The sequence below is a fragment of the Pyrgilauda ruficollis genome, unplaced genomic scaffold (genome assembly GCF_017590135.1).
Source record: "Pyrgilauda ruficollis isolate IOZ18807 unplaced genomic scaffold, ASM1759013v1 scaffold21, whole genome shotgun sequence".
Lineage (NCBI taxonomy): Eukaryota > Metazoa > Chordata > Aves > Passeriformes > Passeridae > Pyrgilauda > Pyrgilauda ruficollis.
Genome location: NW_024520318.1, coordinates 1,656,020 through 1,666,151, shown reverse-complemented (window position 1 = coordinate 1,666,151; position 10,132 = coordinate 1,656,020). Strand labels below are relative to the sequence as shown.

Below are 10,132 nucleotides of genomic sequence, written 5' to 3'. Positions count from 1 at the left end.
TGTGCTCAGAGCTGATTTAACTCCCAAAAACAGGGGCTGGCTGTTCAGCTCCTGCCTTCCCTCAGCCTGGGCCCACATCATTGTCTGCAGATCTCAGCTTAGACCCTGAATTGATGGGATTTGATCCTAAATGCTCTGACAATTAATTTCTGCATTGTAGCAAAGACTACAGAGCTGATGAAGGATAAGAAAAGTGTGGCACAAAGAGAAGGAAATTTGGTGCCAATTTCTCCATTTTTAGCAGAAGGAAAACCAGGATTATGATTTATTATGAAAACAGACTTTAGTGTGACTTGTGACTTTGCAGTGTGATTTCACTCAGCTGGGAAATAGAACAAAGCAACATTGCAGAGAGTGGAAAGTGAAAGTTAATTTTTCATTTTGGTGCTTAAAGTAACCCAGGAGTAATTCCTGATGTGGTGTTGCCTGTGAGGGCTGCTGACCTCAGAGCCTTGAGGGAGCTTCTCAGTGTGACTGTTTAATGAACTTATGACTATTTTATGTTACAAAAGTAACCCTTGAAATGCATGGAGAGAAAAAAAAATTCTATGCTTCTGTTCACATTGAAAATGTTACTCCTGGTGGGAGAAAATTTCCATAGCTCTGAGGTTATTTAGAAATTCTAGTTGTGGCTTTCAGCACGCTGCTGCCGTTTCCCACTGTAGCCAGTATCTGGTGTCAGACTGCTGCTTTTCCCGGGTTTCTGAGGGTTGGCTGTGGATGATATGGATACGGCTGGGTGAATGCTGAGTGCAGCCTGGGGTTTGCTGAGCTCTGTTGCTCAGTTCCATTGGATTCCCCCCGGTGCCGAGGCAGGGAATTCCCAGCCAGATGTGCTGCTGGGGCTCGTGGGTCACTGCAGGGGCTGCGAGCAGAGCTCAGTCCCCTCTGCTCTGTGTTTTGTGTGGCCGTGGAGCGGCTGGAGGAGCTCACCTGTGCCATGTGCTGACAGCCTCTGGAGCTGCCAGTGCCTGCTGCCAGGCGCTGCCCATGCTTGCGGTGCGTTGTCGTGGTGTGCCTCAGTTTCCCCGGTTCCTTCCCCAGGTGGGGTGTCAATCACCTCTCTTTTCCCCACCCTTGACCCCTGCTGGGCACTCTCTCAACCCAGAAATTGAGTGCTCGGCAGGTTCAAAGGATGCTCTCCACCCCCTGGGGCCACTGGCCCACCCAGGTGTCCCTCTCACCTGAGACCCCCTCCCCCATTCCTGGCTGGTGCTCCCTGTGTTCTCTCCCCAGGTAAAAGGGCAAGCACACCACACGGTTGGAGTGCTGTTGGAGTTGCAGGATTCAGAGGCCATGCAGCCCAGAATAAAAACTCTCCATCAGGACCCACTCCTTCCTTCACCGTCGCCTCAAAGGTTTCTCCAGCTCAGGGAGGCCTGAGGAGTGACCCCTCAACAGCACTGCTTGTCCCCACGTGCCCAGCTGCGACCACAGGCACTGAACAGCATTTCTGGGGAGAAAACTCCGCAGGTGCCGCTATCTGGTCAGCTGCTGGGGCCAGACACACCAAGGCAGCCCCGTTCAGTGATACTGGCACGCTCCGTACCCACCGTGCCAGCAGGAGGAGCGGGCTGCAGCTGGAGCAGGGCACAGCCCGGCAGCCGCCGGGCATTCTGCGCCGCGGGCACCGCCAGAGCGCCCACAGCAAAGCCAGGGAGGCTCCGGGGCAGCTCCTGGAGCAGCTCCTGGATCCGTCCCGCTCCAAGGTGGTCTCTGCTCCGAGGCTGCGGCAGGGAAGCTGTGCTGCAGTAGATTAAGGAACTTGGTGATACCTCGGAGCATTTTGGAGACATTCGATCCCCTCATGGAGGAGGTGGAAAAACGAGGTAGAAGAGTGAGCTGAAGGAGCTGCACTTGGCTCTTCAGGGGGAGTCCCTGCTGCTCTTCCTGGAGGAGGTGAACGAGCTGCAGCTGTGGCTCCACGCTCTCAGACTGAGGCAGCTCCCGGAGCCTGAACCTCTGGAGATCCATCCTAGGATGGAGAAGGTGCTGCAGGACACGTGGTCTGAACTGAAACCGGGCAGGTGAACGAGATCCACGCCCCAAAGCTACACCTGGATCACAACAGCCAATGCTCTGGAAAGCAAACAGCAGCACCTGCACTCCGGGCTGCTCTTACTGAACCACAGGCTCTTCTGCTGATCCTGACCTCGCTTGTGTCGTTGTGGCACAAGGAGATCTCATCTGGCACCATCCCTGGGAATTCCTGCTGGGGATTTATCAGGATTCCTGCACCTACCTGCAGGCCAGAGTGCAGGAGCTGTGCCTCTCTTCTGGCCTGCCCCTGGAGCTGTGCAGGAGAATCCTTCCTGACTGCTTCCATTAGATTGAAAACCTCTTGCAGCAATCCAGCATTATTTTCAATTTCTGCTTAAAAGCTGGATTGCTAAAGCTCTACACTTGTTCTGTTTCTGTATCCTTCCTCTTCTGTATTGCATGGATTTCCTCTGAACTGCAGTCCTGATACACTTCAGGTGAAGAGAGGTGAGCTTTGCCTTGATCCACAACTGTGGAATTTGGTCCTTAACATCCTCCTGGAATTCTCTGCCAAAGATCAGGTGCATTGCTGAGCTTATCCCAAAATTCTTGGCAGTTTTGCATTACAGTAAATGGCACTGATTCCTTAAATTGCTGTCTCTTTGGTGCTGCCCCTGCCCAACCTCATGCAGTCTCTCTTTTCATCAATTTACATCTCTCTTTCCTCAATTTTTACATGACATTCAAAAACAAATTTATCAATGCTGGGTTTATATTAACAAGAACAATTTTTTACAAATTTATTTAGAATTTACAAAACAAAACAAAGTCTATGATACAAAATGAGATCAGACAAAATAAACAGCAGCCATGGGGCTGGAAGTTGCTTCTTCCCTAACTCTGGGATACACTGCATGAAGGGAGACCAAGTTCCTCCAGTCCTTTCACAGCCAGGATTTTGGGGTTGGTGGCCACACTTTTGGTGGTGTTCTGAGTTTTATAAATCCCAATCAATCTGTCTGCAATCTCAAACATGTTGTTCCTCAGGCTGATGATGATGAACTGGGCGTTTTTGGTTTGTTCCTGAAACAGAAGTGATTTGTGTTAGTGCCTAGCATTCCCAAAATCCCCCCCGTCCTGGCGTGGCACACCAAGCCAAGTCTAAAACTGCAGCTGCAGGCAGGGAATTTCCAAGTGCTTCCCTAATCTGAAGTATCTGCCCCTAATCTTTGTCAGTTAATAATAACTCTGAGTATTCAATGTTTAATTACCTGAACTGGAGCCGCGTAAGGGGTTTGCTTTGATTAAATATGCTGAGGGCAGAAGTTTTGAAGGCATGAAAAAAATCAATTACTACTAATTAAGATACAGATCAAAGACACTGATGGGAATGACATGGGAGTGTAAATCCAAGGAACCTTGGGAAATCAGGAGCTTGGATCCATGGAGACATCAGTGACAGCTAAAGTTGTGCGTTCTGCCAGTAGCTGATGCTTTGGGGGAGTCTGTGTGTTCAGAGGGAGCAGCCCAGACCTGAAATCTGCCTGCAACTGTGTGGCCACTTTGTCCCTTCTGGAGGAGAAGGGCCCCTCTCAGGGCTGAGGCACGAGGAACTCACATAGATGTAAAATGCTACGATGGAGACGTTCTTGAAGTCCAGGGCGGCGTCGATCTCGTCCATGAAATACAGCGGGGTGGGTTTGTAGTGGTGCAGGGCAAACACCAGAGCCAGCGAGCTCAGGGTCTTCTCTCCTCCTGACAGGTTGAAGATTTTCTTCCAGCTTTTCTTGGGAGGCCGGACACTGGAACAGAGCAAGAGTTGGGGCTGTCAGGAATTCTGATCTCTGCCTGAGCTCAGCTGGGTAACAGGGGGCTGTGCCTCACTGCCTTTCCCAGCTGAACTCCCAGCTCATGGATTCATCCTGGGAGCATTCCTGCCATCATTCCTCATGCAGAATGAAGTGACCTGAGAATTAAGAAGTGCTGAGAAATGAGTTCAAAGCTTTCCAACTGCTTTAGCTCCTGATTTCTCCAGGAGAAAGAAATGAATCTGAGAGCTAAAAACTTGTGGTTTCTGTCACTATTTGACCACATTGAGCCTGTCTTGGTTCACTGAAGATCAATGAGCATTTACTTTAAAAACAGGTTGAAAAAAGGACTATAATGATTAAAAATTAATAGAATATAAAGTATTTTGAAAACCTGAACATGATTCCCTCTGAGAAGGGATCCAGACTGTCCACAAGCTCCAGCTCAGCATCCCCTCCCAGCGTGAGCATCTGGTAGTTCTCCTTCAGCTTGTTGGTGATGACATTAAATCCTGCCATGAATTCATTCAGCCTCTGTTTCCTCAGCTCTTCAAAGGCCTCTCTGAATTTGTCCCTCTCGCTGGTGATGTTGTCCAGTTCTTCCACGTGCTTCAGGTACAGCTCTTCCTGCAGGGGAAACAACCAAACCCAAGGGCACTTGGAGCTGCCTCCTCAGTTTAATGTTTAAATCACTTTTCCTACCATGTGAACATTCCTTTTCCCCAGCTTGGCTAACAGCCCTGAAACAAAACCCCTCAAATTGTCTCTTTTCCCATCTCTGCTGCTGAGGGAAAACAAAAAACCAAACCTGTGTCAAAATAAAAAATACTTCATCTCTTGAATGGTTTACTATTACTGATGTGAGGAGGGAAAAATCTGGGTATCGTGTGTCTGTCTTGGCTGTGAAGACTTGACTCTGTTAAATAAACATTCCCAGGAGAATCACGGAATTATTTAGGTTGGAAAAGACTTCAAGATCACCCAGGAAGTTGTCACCTGACACTGACAACGGTGTGGGAAACAAAAGGCAGACAGAAGCTCCTAGAAACAACCTTCACCTCGGCTAAGGACCAGCTGCTAACAACAGGAACAGGCAAATTCCAGGCTTCCAGAAGGAAGGAGGGGGATCAGGCCCGTTCTCCTGGAATGCCCGGGGCTGGGCTATCCCCCGGGGCTGTACCTTGCTCCTGTACTCGGCGATGGCGCCCAGGTTGGGGCGGAGCTGGTGGCGCTGTGCCTCCAGCAGCGCGATTTTCTTGCTGAGCACGTCGGGCTCCTGCAGCGCCTCCAGCTCCTCGTCGCTCAGCAGCCGCAGCTCCTCGCGGGCCTCGCCCTCGATGGCGTGCAGGGACAGCTTGGAGATCTGCAAACACGGGGTGGGGAGTGTAACAGACACGTGGGGCTCTTTCTAAAAGGAGTTTTTTCTGGGTTAGTACAGAGAAGCTTCTAATCTCCAAGTGCTCCAAGAGTCTTCCCACAGGTCTTTAAAATAGGAAGTGAAAAAGAGAATAAATTCCCTTTATCCTATCATCCTGCTCCTGCATATACAGCAATAAGCTGGGATCTGAAGAGGAGTTTTCTCCCAAGTCCTCTGTTTCCTAAGGGGATGTTGATGGTTCATCCTGTGAGATCCACAGAGCAGCTGGGGCTGCCCCAGGATCCCTGGCAGTGCCCAAGGCCAGGACAGGGCTTGGAGCAACCTGGGATTGTGGAAGGTGTCCCTGAGGGTGGATCTGGATGAGCTTTAAGGTCTGTCCCAACCCAAACCATTCCACAATTCCCTGATTTAAGTTTTAGGAACTAAACCATTTCCTACCTCTTTCTGCCAGTATTTAATCTTCCCCTGGTGGGTGGAAATGTGGCTGTCAATTTGTTCAATTTTCAGCTTGATGCTCAGAGCTTCACTTTGAAGGGTATGTTCAGCATCTCGAATAGTTTTCATCTCCTGGAGTAAATTCTTCAGCTCCTCCTGCACTGCTGGCAAAGCTTCCTGAGTAGGAAAATGGCAAATGCCCCCAAAAAGAACATTAATCAATCACCTACAAAATGCTACCCCTTTTTTGGGTGAAAAGTCTGTTTTCACTTAATTTAGTCATAGCTATGGATGGAAACAAATATTCTTAGATTTATAACTGATCCTTGAATTCTGGAATTACTGAGAAAATGCTGCAGTTTGTATTTTCATTCCAGATCTGCATCAAACGTGTCCTGCACTCATTTTTAGCTAATTAGAGAAAGATATCAACTCTTAGATTTATTTGAAAGTATTTCAGCCATCCTGGTTTTCCCTCTCTCACAGAAATCTAGATGGGAAACTAAAATCCCACATAACTGGAAAAATTTTAAGTTTAAGAAAGTTTTTATGTGTAAGAAAAATTTTATACTTAAGAAACCCAGCAATTTGTTTGGGGAGACCTGGTGTTAAGTTTTTTTCCTAAACTGGGTCAGGATAAACTTCCAGGTGAGTGTAAAAAATGAAAATACACCATTGCCACGGCCTGGCTGCTGTGCAGAGAGAATGGGATATCAGTGGGACACAGGGAGGATTTAACTCCTCTCCCTGATTTCCCTGGAGCACAGAGTGGTCCCAGGACTCACCTCAGCCTGCTTGCACTCGTTCATCACCTCAGTGGCTTTGTCCTCCAGCGTTGTCAGCTCTTCTGTCAGTTTCTTCATTTCCTTCTCATTTTCTTCCATCTCCTTCTCCGTGCGCTGCAGAGCCTCCTCGGATTTCTTCAGGTTCCTGCCCAGGGACAGGGAGCTTTGTGCACCTCACAGAAAATAATCCAGGAGCACAGTCTCACTGGCAACAAGGAGGAGGTGCTGGTTTAGGCACCAACTCCCACACTCCAGAGGGATCCAAGGAAAATAAAGTTGTCTTCCTCAGCAGCCAGACCTCTCTAAACGACTTCATTTCTTCTTTCAGAGTTTGGAATCTCTATGGAGTGGTGAGCTCCCATAAAAAATAGATCCCTTTTTATTTCCTGACAGAGCTCCTAATAAAATCAGTCCCTTCAGATTTTAACTGCTCCAGCACATCCAATCAAGTGCTATTTTGGACTTTCTCCTGAATATTGCAGTTTAGGCAATATTAAAGAAATAATTCGGTCAAATACTAGAGAAATGCTGATTAAATGTGACTTTTAAACTATTAGAAATTACAAAATTTGACTTCCCTTTCCCTCGCTGAGCCCCACGTAGCACAGACACTGAGCGAGTGCAGCTCCAGCCTGAGGCTCCCCGTGCTGTACCTGTCTGCAGTCTTCACTGCCACCTGAGCCTTGGTGATGGCTGAGGAACATTCATCCATCTCCTTGTCAATCTTATCAATTTTGTCCTGCTGAGCCTTCAGTTTCTGGTTGTTGGTGTCCATGATGAGCTGGTGCAGCCGTTTCACCTCCTCCTCCATCTTCCCGGCCTTCTCCGCCACGCGCTCGTAATCTGTGTGAGCAAAAGGGGACTCAGGGCCCTGTGCCAGCCTGGCCCTGCTCGTGGGCACCAGCACTGGAGGGACAAAGGGATGGAAGGGACTCCAGGTGGGAGCTCTGCTCTGCTCCTCGATTGAGGAGTGTACATATTCTGTGATAAATGATCAGTTTAACTGTGACAAACATCAAAATCCGCTCACTTCTTTCTGCCACTGCTCTAGCAAAGCTCTCCTGCCACAAAACCCACTCAGCATGGATTACTTAATGTACAGAGTACTTAAATACAGGAGGTGGTGCATGAGAAGTTACCTGCCACAAAACCCACTCAGCATGGATTACTTAATGTACAGAGTACTTAAATACAGGAGGTGCATTAGAAGTTATTCCAAACTCATTCTTTGCATTTAATTAATGGGAAGATGCTCAAAAGGTAAATTTTTAAAAACTGGCCACCAGCATTTCCCAGGAGCTGGTGTCAATGTGTAATCCTGCCCCTGCTGGACAGCATCACAGCACAAAAGGGATGTGTTCCCACAAACAATACAGGGATCTCTTTTATAGATCCATGGCAGAGCCTGGTTAGAGCCTGGCAAAAACCTTCACTTGACTTTCATATCATTGCCTCCTCATTAACAATTCTTACCCCTAATTAAACTACGTTTCCCTATGAATGTGTGATACAGCCACAAAAATCTAAGCAAAGAAACAAAATACTGAAATTCATGTTTACTTTAGCTTGACTAAAACATGAACTTGAGCAATTACAAAGAAAAGGGGTTTTACTTTCTGATCTCTAGAAATACCTAGAAAAACGAGGTCCCAAACCAAGACAGGGAACTGAAGCACAAACCCAAACCCACTCCTTCCTCTATTGCTAAAAGAGATTACTACAACTTTTATCTCAAATCCCCTCTCCAAAAAATGTACCTTTTTTATAACCATCAAGGACTTTTTCCAATTCCTTCTGTTTGGTTTTGTCTGGAGCAGCAGCAGCGACGTTGGCTTCGAGTTCCTTGATTTGATTTTTGAGATCAGTTTCTTGCTCAGAAAATCCCTGCAGAGAACACAAAACTGGGCTGGAATCTTGTCCTTGAAAACTCCTTGAGAGCAGCCAGGCCCGTGTGGGGCTGAGGCTGGAAGTGCTCAGGGATTCTCACCCGGATACTGGCTGTGTATTTCTCCGAGGTGTTCCTCATCTCCCGGATCTCCTGCTGCAGTTTCCTTATGGCTTCCTCAAGCTGGGATTTCTCCTCCTCACACTGCACGGCTCTTTTGGAATCCCTCTGCAGCTGGGATTCCATTTTGCTGATCTACACAAAATGAGAGGATTATTTACTGATGTCACCATGACAAAACCAAGCCAGGGCTCATCCCTGTGCTCTTAAAACGCAGGAGAAAGTGGAGTAAAAACTTCAGCTTGGGGAGTCTGAGCTGGGAACATCAGCTGTGCCAGTGAGAAACAAGAGGAGCAGCTCCAGATTAAAACCTAAATGGAATTCAGAAGGAAAAGCAAACTGCATCCTGCTTTTCCAAAATGGTGTCCAAGCTATCAAAGGAAGCACTGAGAGACTGAATTCAATAATGGGCTGGGCTCTGAACAAACACAGAATTCCAGAATTCCTGAGGCTGGAAAAGCCCTCCAGGACTACTGAGTCCAGCCTGTGCCTGGTCACCACCTTGTCCCCAGCCCAGAGCACTGAGTGCCACCTCCAGGGATGGGGACTCCAAACCTCCCTGGGCAGCCCCTGCCAGTGACAACCCTTTTATCCCTGATGCACTTCAAAGCATTCTAACCTCTGCTAACAGTGGGAGTTTTGTCTTTATAACCCCTTCTAATTATCCTCCATCCCAGACTGCTCCTGCTCATGGTGCTGTGAAAGGCACATGTGTGACAGAACTGCCCAAACGAAGGAATTCTGCTGGAATTGCATTTCCATCATGTACTCACCTCTTCTTCTGAGATATCCATCACGACTGAGGAGCCCATTCTGCCCTTCATGACTTTTCCTCCCCCACCAGTCATGGTTCCTACAGAAAAAGGGGTGAGAAGAGCTCAGAGAACTCCTTGGGCTGCAATATCACCCACAAAGTGCTTCCAGTGGAGCTCCAGCTGGGGCTGCAGTACCTGACACCTCGATGATTTGTCCTTGCAGGGTTACCACCCTCCACCTTTTCTGCTTTTGGAATGCTATTCTGGTGGCTTCTTCCAGGTTTTTGGCCACCAGAGTGTCCCTGAGAGCGAAGTAGAAGGCCAGGCGAACCATCGGGTCCTCCACCTTCACCAGGTCAAAGAGCCGCGGCACGTTCTCAGGAGTTGGGATTTTCTCCATTTTCTTTTCCCACACAGCCATCTACATCCACAGAGGAAATCAAGGAATCAATCTCTGGGATAAATGTTGAGGTCATCTTGTTATTCTATGGGATATTAAGGCTTTAAAATAAATGTAATTAGACTGCAATTAACAGCAAAATGATTTGTTTTCCCAAGGGTGGGACTCACCTTGTCCAGGGCTATAAAGGTGGCAACTCCAATCCCTCCGGCCTTCAGGAAGTTCACACAGGCCTGGGCAGTGTCAATGGTGTCCACAACAATGTGATCCAAGGCTCCACACGAGGAGGAAATGGCCACGTCGTACTTGTCATCGATGGCCCCCAGGTCTCCCTGAGGATGGAGGGACGAGGGACAAACACTGATTAGTTGGCACCTGAGCTGCTCTTTGAGTTGTGTCCCAGTAAATCCGTGAATGCGCTTCTTAAAATCTGAATAAACTGATTTTTCTGAAGGAGAGATAATTCTCCTTGGACAAAAAACTGCAGAATACAAACCCAGCACTTTTACAATTACACTGACATGCAACAGGAATGAAAACTCAGGTTTGAATTTTCAGAACTTTAAACCAACATTGCTTGGAAAGA

At 47.9% G+C, this 10,132-nt stretch overlaps 1 protein-coding gene across 1 annotated transcript in view; it reads right to left on the bottom strand.

Annotated features, from left to right (window-relative positions):
• Nucleotide 1: 1 nt before the first annotated feature.
• The window catches only part of SMC4 (structural maintenance of chromosomes 4), a 29,649-nt gene continuing 19,518 nt past the window's right edge, over nucleotides 2-10,132 (bottom strand). The window contains exons 13-24 of the mRNA XM_041467719.1: nucleotides 9,717-9,878; nucleotides 9,342-9,567; nucleotides 9,165-9,244; nucleotides 8,374-8,526; nucleotides 8,144-8,270; nucleotides 7,040-7,229; nucleotides 6,387-6,531; nucleotides 5,605-5,778; nucleotides 4,969-5,151; nucleotides 4,183-4,415; nucleotides 3,599-3,782; nucleotides 2-3,063 (exon numbers count right to left, since the gene is read on the bottom strand). Coding sequence (XP_041323653.1) covers nucleotides 2,875-3,063; nucleotides 3,599-3,782; nucleotides 4,183-4,415; nucleotides 4,969-5,151; nucleotides 5,605-5,778; nucleotides 6,387-6,531; nucleotides 7,040-7,229; nucleotides 8,144-8,270; nucleotides 8,374-8,526; nucleotides 9,165-9,244; nucleotides 9,342-9,567; nucleotides 9,717-9,878 — 2,046 coding nt within the window. The 3' untranslated portion in view covers nucleotides 2-2,874. The remainder of the gene's footprint in view (nucleotides 3,064-3,598; nucleotides 3,783-4,182; nucleotides 4,416-4,968; nucleotides 5,152-5,604; nucleotides 5,779-6,386; nucleotides 6,532-7,039; nucleotides 7,230-8,143; nucleotides 8,271-8,373; nucleotides 8,527-9,164; nucleotides 9,245-9,341; nucleotides 9,568-9,716; nucleotides 9,879-10,132) is intronic.